Below are 13,460 nucleotides of genomic sequence, written 5' to 3'. Positions count from 1 at the left end.
TAACTTTAACAGAAGTCAAAAATAGAGTAAAAGAGATAAGGGGAAAAAACATAACAGCAATAAATCTTTATTGAGGTTTTTTTAACAAAATAATTTTAAAAACAAAAACCCCCACATGTAAACAAGAAAGTAAATAAAGTTAGTTGGCATTATTATGTACATCCAAGAATCAAAACAAGTCGTGTTAACATTCCATAATCAAGTAAAATGTTTTGACCCATCAATGTTCAGGGTGAATGTATTTAATGTTATCAATAATGGAATCTTACCTTTGAACATTATAAAATGGTTTATGGATTATAAAGTTTAGGTTTTCATTTTTCTCAATCCTTATGCCATATGTCCACTAGTCCTAAAATGTATTTACGTTGTCCATATTAGTCCAAAACATCCATTGTCCCAAATTAACCAGGTTATAGCTATTTGATCTCCTCCAGAAGAGTTTTTAAAGGGTGGGATGTGCTAAAATCCATATATGACAACATCGTTTTTCAAAGCTAACCTAATTCTAAATTCTATCTAACTAATCTGCCATGTCTTCATTTCTTCTCACTTTCTATACATACATTAAATACCATAGCAACTTTACCTTAAAAAATGCAGTTAATACATTAATACACATTCAGGCAGTAACTTCTGACAAAGTTGTAGTTTATTTACCAAGAAAAAATGCTAATTTTTAAAATTTAGGTTGAATACTGTCATAGTAGTGTTACTTAATTGAGGATGATGGCTTCATCAAACCTCAATGAAGGTTTGATATACACATTAATACAATTCAAAACTAAAGAGATTAAATTATAATTCACATGGAGGAATTCTCCTCAGTTCTGGGAAGAAAGACCAAAATATATTGTTTTATTAATATAAAATGTTATTAATTCAGTGTCTGTTTTTGCTAATTATATTTAACTCACTTTATAAGCTTTAAAAAAAGAGCCTGGTTAATTTTTGTAAGAGGCTTCAATTTGAGTTTAAAATGTAGTTCTTTTCTGTCAGCTAAAATAATTTAAAGATGTGCACAATATGTTTGTACTATTTAAGGCAGGTGCCAAGCACATTTTCAAAGGTAATAAACTTACCAAGTAGAATGTTCTCCCAAAGGAAAAGAAAAGAAAAGCTCATAACAGGTTTTGTTTAACACAGATGTTCAAATAGCACTCTTCTTTCAAGTGATTTAAAAATAATTTGGCGGCTGAACCGCCTATGGTCGTAACACATATCACTTACAAAGGACAGGTAACAGACACAGAATTAATGGTATACTTTTATTTAATATTCTTACAAGTCTCTTTAAGTTGGTGCCTCATGGCTTTAACAAGATTTGCATTCTGTGTAAAAAGATTCAGAACATAAATACACTAAGGAATGAATATAATTTCTCTAGGCCATGCAGAAAAGAAGTCAACATTTTACACATCATCACTCTCAAATAGTTCTAATTAAAATCCAAACTGTTCCCATTTTTGCATCATTGTCATTCTTTGGCAAAAGAGTCAAAACAGCCATGGGTTAGGAAACAACTGTTTACCGTGGTCTTCATTTTTGCAAAATAAATGTGCTTTGTAAAAGGAATCTTCATTGTGCCTGGTTTATACTAAATAATTATAATAGGCAAAATATAATGGCTTTTTGGATTAATCTACTCCTAAAGCTTTGAGTTGCCGTTCAATCTCTTCATCGGAGATTGTAGACTTTGAAGTAGAGGCAGATGGTAAGCTTCGGGCAGCTGATGGAGCTTTGGCCATCTATATTAAAGAGAGAAAAAGAAAAAAAAAATGTGTATTAACAAACTTTCGGGTTAGGACATAAAGGACGTGCTGCAAAGAGGTGTAATTTACTTTTCAAACAAATATTAAAAAACATACACCTAACATAAAGGAAAACTTAAAACAATGAAGTGAAGAGAAAGTATTTCCATCTGAGAGAATAGAACATTCGTTCATACCTTTCCAGAGATTTCGATTCCAATTTCATCAAGAACTTGATTGACAATATCTTGGCTTTCTTCTTCATCATCAGAGCCATCAAAGATGTCATCAAGCGTGTCATTGACTTGAGGGGAAAAGAGGAAGCAAAAGTTACTTTCAAGCAGATTTCGGGTTAGGCTTATATTTTTAGAAAAAGGCCCAGCAATGTAATTTACACAGTGCAAATAAAATCTATGAATAGATGGAGAAAAGTAAATACCTTAGGGAGTTTACATTTAAGGAGAACAAAAGAAAAAAAAAACAGATTCTGATAAATGGAAAGGTAAATGATTATAAAAGTTTCAAAAGGAAGAGATGACACCCATCTGGAAGGAAAAAATACTTGAGATGGTATTTTTTTCTATGTGTATTTTTCTATGTGTCACTGAAGGACACACATAGATATACAGTAGCATGAGCAAAGACACAGTGGAAAGCAACAGGGATACATGTAAGGAAGAGTAAGTTCTTCTGTTTGACTATGTAAGATGTATAAATTGAAAGTGGTTGGGAAGGAAAGAATTTAAAAAAACTGGCCTACAATTGCTATTAACATGATCACTGGGGAAGGTCCCAGAGGAAGAAAGACAAGCAACCTAGCTTGATCTTTCTGTAAGTAACCTGCTAATTGGGTGTCTGGTAAATAAGACTAATACTTGCCTGCAAGAGAGTCCCTGTTTATGAACTTAGCAGGCTGTTTTCGTTTTAGCACTGTTGTAGCTACAATGTATGGGTTTATATCTATGAGTTCCTCCAAAATAACACATAAGATAGGTGATCATTTGAGGTATACATTTAACATATTTCCTACACTTTGTAAATGTTCTGTTCAACATGAAATAAGCAAATGGATTAGACATATCATCTGTGATGCTTATGTCTGTTATGGGAAGAAATGACTTGGAGAGTCATTTCGGATGGCCCTGCCCCTCTCCCTGTTCTGCATGAGTATCTTAATAGCTTGTATCCTTGACACTGCTAAAAAAGCTTGATATTGGTTAAGATCTCTACTGAGCATTGTTTGATAATTTTGATTTTTTGTGTTAGTTTAATAGTATAAAATCAACAGGAAAAAGCTAAAGAGCTTAAGGCCAAAAAAAAGGAACACCATCTCTGAAGAAGTAAAGTGAATGCTAAACTTTTATTTAGTATCTCAGTTCTTCCACTTATTAACTTAGTAACTGGGCAACTTTATGGGAAGTCACTTTACCACTTTGGGCCTCAATATTTGCATTGAGAAAAGAAAGGGGCTTGACCTGAAAATTGTTTTTGATTTACGATGTGGGACTTTATTTTTGTAGTTAGAAAAGTGTCACTATGGGAATCTTATCAGCATGCTCAGAAGTAAGCCTCCAGAAAAATTATTTAGCAGTGATACTCAGATGGTAGTGAAGTAACAAGGGCTGTAGGGAGTCCAGGTTAGAGTTAAAAAGGGCCTGAATGAAAAACTACTCACATAAAAAAATGAAAGAAGAGGACAAAGAAGCACTGGAATGGTGTAACCAAGGATTAGCAGAGAAAAATGCTTTCAGGAAAAGCGTTAACAAAATTAAAGATGTAATAAAAACTTCCCAAAGATCTTGTTTCCAAAACCTGAATGTGAACAAGCATTGGAACAACACTGTAAAATATAAATTCTAATTTGAAAAAGCTATGTCCATCTAAACCTTGTATTTATCTTTGGATGAAAATACTAATGTTAATATACTTTACTGAAAAAATGAGTAACCATCAATAACTACTATTCTTTCAGACTTGCAAATTAGTAAAATACAAATGAGAACAACTGTGATAGATACAAGTTTTAAATACAGGCTTATTGATTCTCTTCATTATGGCTTAATGGAATATTTAATTCCTCCACTAAGACCTGCTCACACCTGTGCCATCACTGGAATTCACAAAACATGTTAGATACTATGATCATTATATAAATGACAATTCTCTCAGCCACTAACATTTCACTAATGATGTTTTTGAAAAATTATATTTTTAAAAGTAAAGGTTAAAGTAAAAACTAAAGAATTTTTGCAACTGTCAAAGACACACGCATGTGTGCTCAGTCATGACGGACACTTTGGATCCCCATGAAAGGTGGCCCATGAGGTTCCTCTATCCAGAGAATTCTCCAGGTAAGAATACTGGAATGGGTGGCCATTGCCCTCTTCTCCAGGAGGTCTTCCCAACCCAGGGATCAAACCCAGGTCTCCTGTATGGCAGGCAGATTCTTTACCATCTGAGCCACCCAGGAAGCAGTGTCATTAAACCACAGAAGGAAAATAGATACTCTGAAATAAAGTACTAGGCTTGAATTTAGCAATCCTAGTAATTTTGATACTACTTTATACAATAAATGCTGTCAAATTAAAATTCGGAGGTAAAAATAGGAGATAAACAACAGCTACACTGACATATCCCTATATAGTTGTAAAATAGTTAGACAATATCTTTGTGAAACAATGATACCAGTTTTGACGTATTATACAAGTAACAATTCAATGTATTATAAAGTAAGAATTCAATGTTGACCAGGGTGCTGTGAAGGGTCGCTCATTTGTTATCGGTGAAATAAAGACTGGATAGTCCTTCTGAAATAATCTGGTAGTTTGAACCAAATTTAGAGTCCCTTGGGCAGCAAGGAAATCCAACCAGTCCATCCTAAAGGAAATCAGTCCTGAGTATTCACTGGAAGGACTGATGCTGAAGCTGAAACTTCAATACTTTGTCCACCTGATGCAAATAACTGACTCATTTGAAAAGACCCTGATGCTGGAAATGATTGAAGGCAGGAGGGGGGACGACAGAGGACGAGATGATTGGATGGCATCACTGACTCGATGGACGTGAATTTGAGTAAACTCCAGGAGTTGGTTAATGGACAGGGAGGCCTGGAGTGCTGCGGTTCATGGGGTCACAGAGTCGGACACGAGTGAGCAACTGAACTGAACTGATGAACCAAAAGTGTTATAAAAGTTAATAGTCTAAGAACACTGAAGAAATTCAGGTAAGATATTACAGAAACATATTTATCAAAGGACTGTCACATAAACTCAACATTTTAAAACAATCTTACCAACCAATAAAGAATTGTTCAATAAATTAGGATATATTGATGTTACAGAATATTAAAGCCATTAAAAAAAACAGAAAATTCAAGGTTATGAGGACATGTTTATGTTATACTACTGTGTTTTTTTAAAGGCAAGATAAGATTCAAAATCATCTATATTATTGCACTTTATAAGATATAGAAAAATATAGGAAAGAAATAATATCAACACTACAGGTGGTGTAATGATAAATTTGTTTATAGCCTTATTCCTCTTATTCCTCATATTTCTACCACAGTATGTAGTTTATACTCAATAAGAAGAAAATTAAATATTAAATTTAGACTCTGGAAGGGGGAAAAGAAAAAAGAACGAAAGAGCTCCATTATCTCTACCTATAATATAAATAGATCTTCTAGAGTATGATATATATGGGATCTTCTATAATATGAAAATATATAAATATATCTTCTATATATTTACAGATCTTCTACAGTATGAAATAATCAACAAAACTCTTAAATTATCTAACTTATACTAGGAAGCATTGTTTTATTCACAAGTTGGTTTTGATTCTCTAATCTATAAAGTAAAACTGCTGAGGCCAAATAGCACAGAAATATGGCATCACATATTTTACATTTTTCTTTCAGCTCAATGTTAATATAATTTTGAGCCTTACACAAAAACTCGATGAAATTCCAATAGAGTCATCTATTTAGAAGGGAGCTGCATCATTTATTTTCTCATTTGTGCCTTCATGGATAAACATGAGGTTGTTAGTAAATAAACTTGCTAATTCAAAGAGGAAAAAACTGAAAATTTCATTACAGCTTATTAAACTTACTCATTTCTTCAGTCATTTCCATTTTCATGTTTTCCTTCTGGAAATTTTGCATTGTTTGTAATGTCTTTTGTGGATCCATCTTCTTGTTTACTGCCTGCATTGTCTTTAAATATATGAAAAGATTCATGTTACATAATTATGAAAATTTTACTATGGAATAAGTCCAAGGGGAATACATCAATAAAGGTAGATTTGTTAAAAGATAAACATCTGCCATAATCAAACATAAAAGTATTAATATTACAAAAAAAATTTAAACTACTCATTTGGAAACCATCTGCTTAACATCTATATAATAAAGACCACTGTGGAAAAACTCATCTGAACAGTAGGCAAAAAATTAAGTAATAAAAAAATACTGCTAACAAAATCCATTGCTACTCATATAGGAAAATTACATTTGTCTATTATGTGGCAAGCAGGTAATGTCTAAATTGAAAAAAAATTTAACTTTTTTCCAAAAATTTTCATGTCTGAATTATAGGACACATATTTAACCTATTTATTCATTTAAAACCATGATTTCAAGAAATGATAAAAACATTGAGCTTTGCAAAATACATGAATATTTTATATTCACAACTAATTTTATTAAAACAAATTAATGATATCAAGTATGGCCAAAGTATTTTATAAATTATCATATATGTAGCTGGGTATATGTGTTTATTGTATGTGTGTTACATAAAATATGTCAGTTCAAAGATAGGAAGCAAACACAGTCTTTTATGCATGCTGCAGCCAAAGTAATTTTTTCAAATACAACACTGTACCCTCCCATCCCCCACCAGCTCACACATACCTAATTCTCTAAGGGCTTTGTGTTGTTCTTAGCACTGAAAACCCAATTCCATAAATTGACCTGTGAGACCAAACATCCTAACCCTGCCTAACAGGCCAGTCTCATTCTGCACCACTGCCCTCTAGATACACTGATCTTCTGTTTCCTTAAATGTACTGTGTTCCCTCCCACCACAGGACCTCTGCATGTACTGTCCCTCTGTTGGAATGCTCTTCTTTATCTGCTTTCACTATAAATACTTCAGATTTCAGTTTCCCACCTTAGGGCAGCAGTTTCTGACACCCTAGGTTAGAACAGATGTTCCTGTTAAATCCTACGCACTACAGATAAAAGTTTATTTTATGTATTGGTGTAAATTATGACTTTACTTGCAAATTACAGTATTGTTACAAAAATATACTAATAACAACTACGACGCTGACAGTGATAACAGATCAGCTAATGCCGATATATATTATTTCTGTGGGCCAGGCACTGTTCTAAGCACTATATGTATTCAATATAATAATATTTAAAGTTAAATACATTTAAACCTAACAAGTCTTTATGTACTAGGTACTACCATTTCCTATTACAAATGAAGAATGAAGAGTTTGTCGAGATCACACAGCTATCAAGTAAGGTATGAACCCAAGTAATCTGACTCCAAAGCTCATGTGTCTAATCACCGAATTAAAGGGGAAAAAAGTAAAGTGTTAGTCATTCAGTCATGTCCGACTCTTTATGACCCCATGGACTGTGGCCCGCCCAGGCTCCTCTCTCCATTGAATTTTTCCAGGCAAGAATACTGGAGTGGGTAGTCATTCCCTTCTCCGGGGAATCTTCTTGACCCAGGACTGAACCCGGGTCTCCTGCATTACAGACAGACTCTCTACCATCTGAGCCAGGAGGGAAGCCCAATCACTGAACTAAAAATACCTCTCAAATGGGCTGCTTTGGAAATAGACTTTAATCAGCACTTGCCTGGTTATGCTTCCCATTTCATCCCCATCACTTATTATAGTTCCTGCTTAGAGGGCCTAAACAAACATTTCTTGAATTAACAAATTTTTAAGAAATTTAAGTGAAAATTCTAATTTGCACATTGCTATATAGCAGGACCACATTAGGTATGTTTTCTTCCCCTATTACTTGCAGAAAATTGCAAAATGAGTTGTCTTCCTCCTCAATATTATTGAAAAGTTATCCAGCCCAGGTGTGTGATCTTCAGATAGGACCTTATCTTCAAATTAGACAGATATTTAGTTCTATCGATTTGTAAAACCAAAAAAGGAAAACAAACTTTTTTTGCTCTTAACCATGCATTTCCACTGTAAATGACTAAGATCCATCAAAAGTAAGTAAACTGACAGAATAAGCTTTATTCAGAATAAACAGCTTTGAAACAATCTGTTTTTTAAGGAACACCATGTGCCACTGTACTTACTGTACATAAAATGGGCACATTCTACTTCATGTGTTTTATGGTCTAAAAGGCAATTTTAGTTAATCCTCATTATTTCTGGACTCCTTATTTGTGAATCTGCCTACTCACTAAAATGTATTTGTAACCTCACGTCAATACTTGCAGTACTTTTATGCTTGTTTGTGGACATGCATAGAGCAGCACAAAGTTTGGGTTGCCCAACAAGCATAATTCCAATTTAGGTCTCCCAAGATGACACCCTGCCATCTTGATTCAGCACTAATAATGGAAATTAGTGTCATCTTTGTGGCCTACTTTTTTGTCTTTGGTTGGTGATCGCACTGTTTAAAATGCTCCCCTAAGCATAGGGCTGAAGTATGGTCTAGACTAGTTAACAATTGTGATCAAAGGCTCACAGGAACCTAACCCTCCATTTCCCCTAGGAACAATGGCTTGATATTCCCTAATTCAGTGTTCCTCAAACTTTACAGAATGTAATTACTGCAAATAATGAGAATTAACAGTTATGGACTATTTTCCTAATATATATAACCCTGTACTTTCTCTCCTCTGTGGCTAATCTTTTCTTTTAGTGCTTCATATTCATACTCTTTCTTCCCTTTATTTAAAGCCTACTGATAATTTTGGTCTTCCGGAAAGTCTCTCACATCATTCTATTCAAGGATCTGTGCAGTTCACTGAAACATGGGAGCACAGAATGTTGTAGAGTGTAAAGCTTCCTTTTTAGCACATCTGAACCTTCTCCCACCCCCAAAATGAACTACGTAATATATGTGAAAGCAGAGCCGATGTCTTGAACTTCTGGTCTTTCACAGTTCTTAATACACATCAAAAAGCTCATTCTTTATTAAATGTCTGAAAGGCTCATAGTCTTTTAAGTTCTACAGTAAAAACCACTGTTTTTTTAATATAAGGACTGTAAGTTAAACTTAGATTCCTGATAAAATGAACTGATAAATTCTTCTGAAAATACTCATGCATCTTTCTGACACATTTCATGAAAATGAATCATGAGGAAATTATAATTCAAATTATTATATCAAAATACACAGCATATGAAATAAGAAGCACCAAAATCTTTTTAAAATTTAAGGAAAAAAAAATAATGTTTTAAGTCAATTTTAAAAATTTAGAAGCTACATGCAATCCTGGAACAGTGGAACTACCTAAAATGAAAATTTTATATTAAAACAAATTGATAAAAAGCCTAGAAATATTTATCTGGATTATGTTTAATTACAACTCATTTGATTAAAAATTACAAAGATTCTCTACCATATATATGTTATTTATATATATATATATATATATATATATATATATGAGAAGGAGCTTTAAAGCTAATTTGAATGCTGATATTTAAACATCTCAGATGAAATCACAAAGCTATGGATATAAAGGTCCCCACTTACTTTTGCTGTAGTAGACATGGCTCCTGCCATCTTCATCTGAGAATTCATCACTTTTGTTTGAGTGGACATGGAAGTGACTTTTGAACTGACAGCAAAAGTTCTTGTTTTCTGTTTCCTTAGATGTACAAGCTGTTTGGCTAAAACTCTGCAAGCTTCTTTATTACCAATCTTGGCCATTTTCTTAATTTCTAATTCCTAACAGAGGAAATAACAGAAGGAGTAAGATCATTAAAGGGGGAGTTCAGTGATTTGAGAAGAACAGACAAAGCATATACATTACACCCTTTCACCCTGATTATGAAGAAAGAGGCTTTTACAAAGTCATACAAATAGTCATTTGAGAGGGCAAATTGTTTTACATGTTTATATGGATAAGAAGGAACTAGTACTGTGTTCTACACATACAAAGCAAGTCTACAAAACAGTACTCACATAAAGCCCAAAAGAAAATTTAAAAACACAATCCAAAAGTAGGTAGGAAAAAATAAATCAAATGAGGAATTGGTAGAGGATAGCAAAGAAAAAAAAAGAGTACAGTGGTCGATTTGAAGCTAGTAATACAGACAACTATCTTCAATGAAAAGGTCCATTTACTATCTTCAGTAAGAGACAGATTGGCAAATTAGATGATGTTTAGTTGCTAAGTCGTGTCTGATTCTTTGTGACCCCAAGGACTGTAGCCTGCCAGGCTCCTCTGTCCATGGGATTCTCCATGCAAGAATACTGGAGCGGGTTGCCATTTCCTTCTCAGAACATTAAAAATATATGCTATCTCAAAAAAGCAACTTTAATTAGCAAAACAAAGCTAAATAAAGCTAAGTAAAAGGACAGAACAAATATATTCTATATAAATACTTAGCAAAATCTGGAAATTTGGAGTGGTTACATTAACTAGGTTAAAAAAAAAAAGAAAAGAAAAGAAAGAAAAGGGAATATTACCAGAATAAAAGGGGGCATTTCATAATAAAGGAATTAATACATAAAGATGTCAAACCAATCCTAAATGTGTATGCACCTTCAATAGCGCTTCCAAATTTATGAAGTGCAACTGGTACAACTGAAAGGACGAACAGACAAAAGCACAAGTAGCATCAGGGACATCAGCAACTCCTTTCTTACCTGTATTGCTGTATTTTAGGACAAGTGGACAGAAAAGCTATAAAGACACAGATTTACAAAAGCACCATCACCAACTTGACCTAACCAACAGTCACTAAAAACTCCATCGCCAACAGCAGAATACTCTTTGCAAGTGCACATAAAAAAGGAGGGGGGGGATTACCAAAAATATACCACATTCTGGATCAAAAAACAAGGCTCAACGAAAATAAAAGGATTGGAATCCTACAAGTACGATCTCTAACTACAGCGAAATTAAACTAGAAAGCAGTAAGAAAAATAAGAAAGGAAAATAACAAGCAGAAATTAGGCAACATGGTTCGAAATAAGTCATGCAAGAATTGATGCTTTCCAATTGTAGTGCTGGAGAAGACTCTGGAGAGTCCCTTGGACAACAAGGAGATCAAAGCACTTAATTCTAAAGGAAATCAACTCTGAATATTCATTGGAAGGACTGATGCTGAAGCTGAAGCTCCAATACTTTGGCCACATGATGCAAAGACTCAACTCATTAGAAAAGACCCTGATGCTGGTAAAGATGGAGGGCATGAGGAGAAGGGGGAGACAGAGGATGAGTTGGTTGGATGGCATCACCGACTAAATGGACATAAGTCTGAGCCAGCTCTGAGAGATAGTGGAGGACAGGCAAGCCTGGCGTGTTGCAGTACATGGGGTCGCGACAATAACAATGACAACATAGAAAAAAAAATCACAGGGGAAATGGGATAATATTTTGAACTTAATAAAATAAAAATACACATATCAAAATGTGTGAGCTGCAGTAAAAACAGTTCTTAGAAATTTAAGTGTTAGAGCTTACATTTAGAAAAACTGAGTATCTAGTAGGCTTCAAAATAGAGAAAGTAGAAAAAAGCAGAGAAAATAAAACACAAAGTATATAGAAAGAAGGAAATATATAAACATGAGATGAAATCTATAAACTAGGAAGGAAAAAAAATACATAAAATTAATGAGATCAAAAGCTTTTTCTTTTATAAGAAATTGATCAAACTGATAAACCACTGCCAATCAGAAGAGAGAAAAAAACTGAGGCAGAGAATACACAAATGACAAATATTGAAAATGCAGAGGAGGGCATCACTTAACAACCAAAAGATGTTACAGAACAGTAAGAAAATAATATTACAAACACAATGTTACTACATTTTAAAATTTAGTAGAGATGAACAAATTATTTGACAGATGTGCACTACCAAACCTCATTCAAAACGTAGAAAGCTTGATCCATTCTATACCTATTTTCTAAAAATTGCAAATTTTGGAATTTAAAAATCTAGCCACAAAGAGATTTTTGTTTAGTTCAAACATCTATCCACAAAGAAAACTTCACTCCTAATGACTTTACTGATGAAACTGATCAAACGTTTAAAAACAGAAATACACAGACCCTTCCAGTAAATGAAACAGAAAGGGACACTTGCCAACTCATGCTTTCAGGTCAGCAGTATTCTGATGTTAGACTACATAAGGACACCACACAAAAAGACAGCTACAAATTAACAGTTCTTATGATCAGAGATACTAATATTCTTATGAAAATTGCAACAAATTGAAATAAAATACTTTTTAAAAAATTCATCATTACTAATGAAGTTTATCCCAATAGCAAAAGTTTGATTCAACGTTGGAAAATCATCAGTTATGTAATTCACTATACTAACAGACTAAAGAAGAAAAACTACAATACAATGCAATACAATACAATAGAGGCAAAAAAAGACAGCACTTGACAAAATTAGTTCCTGATGAAAACTCTCAACAACTAGATAAAGGAACTTCAACCTGAGAAAGGGCCTCTACAAAAAGCCTATAGCTAATTTACTTAATGATAAAAGGATGAAAAACTTTATTTACACAGATGACATGATTGTCTATGTAGAAACCTAATAGAATCTACAAAAAGACTACTAGACTAAGTGAGTTTAGGAAGGTTACAGAATAAAAGATCAATGTACCAAAAAACGAATGTATTTCTATATACCAGCAACAAAAAGTATCAGAAATATGATGAAAGTAGCACAGGATCAGTATAACCCTGAAATGAGCCGGGAAATGACCCAAATGTTCATTAGCTGGTAAACGGATAGTCAAATTTTGAAATGTCCATACATTGGAATAACACTTATCAATAAAAATGATGACACATGTAATGACACTGATTAAGCTCAACATAATTACAAATAAAAGAAGTCATATAAAAATGAAATCACTTTATGACTTCATCTATATAAAATTCTTGAAAATGTAAAATCTACAATGACAACCAGTGTTTGCCTAACTGAGGAGGAAACGGGGAGAATGGGGATGGGTAGAAGCGATTACAAATGGAATAAGGAAACTTTTGGGGATGACGGATATGTTCATTACCTTGACTGTACTAATGGTTTCATGAGTTAATACATATGTCAAAATGTGTCAAATTATTTGCTTTAAACATGGACAATCAATTGCATGTCAACTATACCTCAACCATGTTGGTTTTTAAAAAAGTTTTAAGCAATATACATTTAAAAACATAACAGAAAAATTCTTAAAGATAGCCAATCTATTTTAAAAGTATATCACTATCACAGACATTGTCAATAAGAGTTAAAATATAAAGTAAGACACCCCATTGGTTAACATAGTTATTTTCTTGCAACCCTCTCTTGTTTTCTTTTATTTATTTATTTATTTTTAACTGGAGAATAACTGTTTTACAATATTGTGTAGGTCTCCTGTGTTCTAGGACTATTTTATGTTTGCTGTTGATTGAGAAGATGGCTGTTTTGAGCAATATTTCTTCCTAGGCATTTATGTCTTTCACAGACAGA

The 13,460-nt window shown here is 33.4% G+C and overlaps 1 protein-coding gene across 2 annotated transcripts in view; it reads right to left on the bottom strand.

Annotated features, from left to right (window-relative positions):
* Positions 1-51: 51 nt before the first annotated feature.
* The window catches only part of CHMP2B (charged multivesicular body protein 2B), a 30,815-nt gene continuing 17,406 nt past the window's right edge, over positions 52-13,460 (bottom strand). For both annotated transcript variants that reach the window (XM_043448970.1, XM_043448971.1), the window contains 4 exons: positions 9,508-9,702; positions 5,868-5,970; positions 1,949-2,055; positions 52-1,748 (listed from right to left, as the gene is read on the bottom strand). In XM_043448970.1, the coding sequence (XP_043304905.1) occupies positions 1,638-1,748; positions 1,949-2,055; positions 5,868-5,970; positions 9,508-9,702 (516 nt within the window). In that variant the 3' untranslated portion in view covers positions 52-1,637. The remainder of the gene's footprint in view (positions 1,749-1,948; positions 2,056-5,867; positions 5,971-9,507; positions 9,703-13,460) is intronic.

This window comes from Cervus canadensis, chromosome 27, assembly GCF_019320065.1.
Source record: "Cervus canadensis isolate Bull #8, Minnesota chromosome 27, ASM1932006v1, whole genome shotgun sequence".
NCBI lineage: Eukaryota > Metazoa > Chordata > Mammalia > Artiodactyla > Cervidae > Cervus > Cervus canadensis.
Note: the sequence above shows the minus strand (reverse complement) of the source record. Positions and strands in the feature narration are given on the sequence as shown.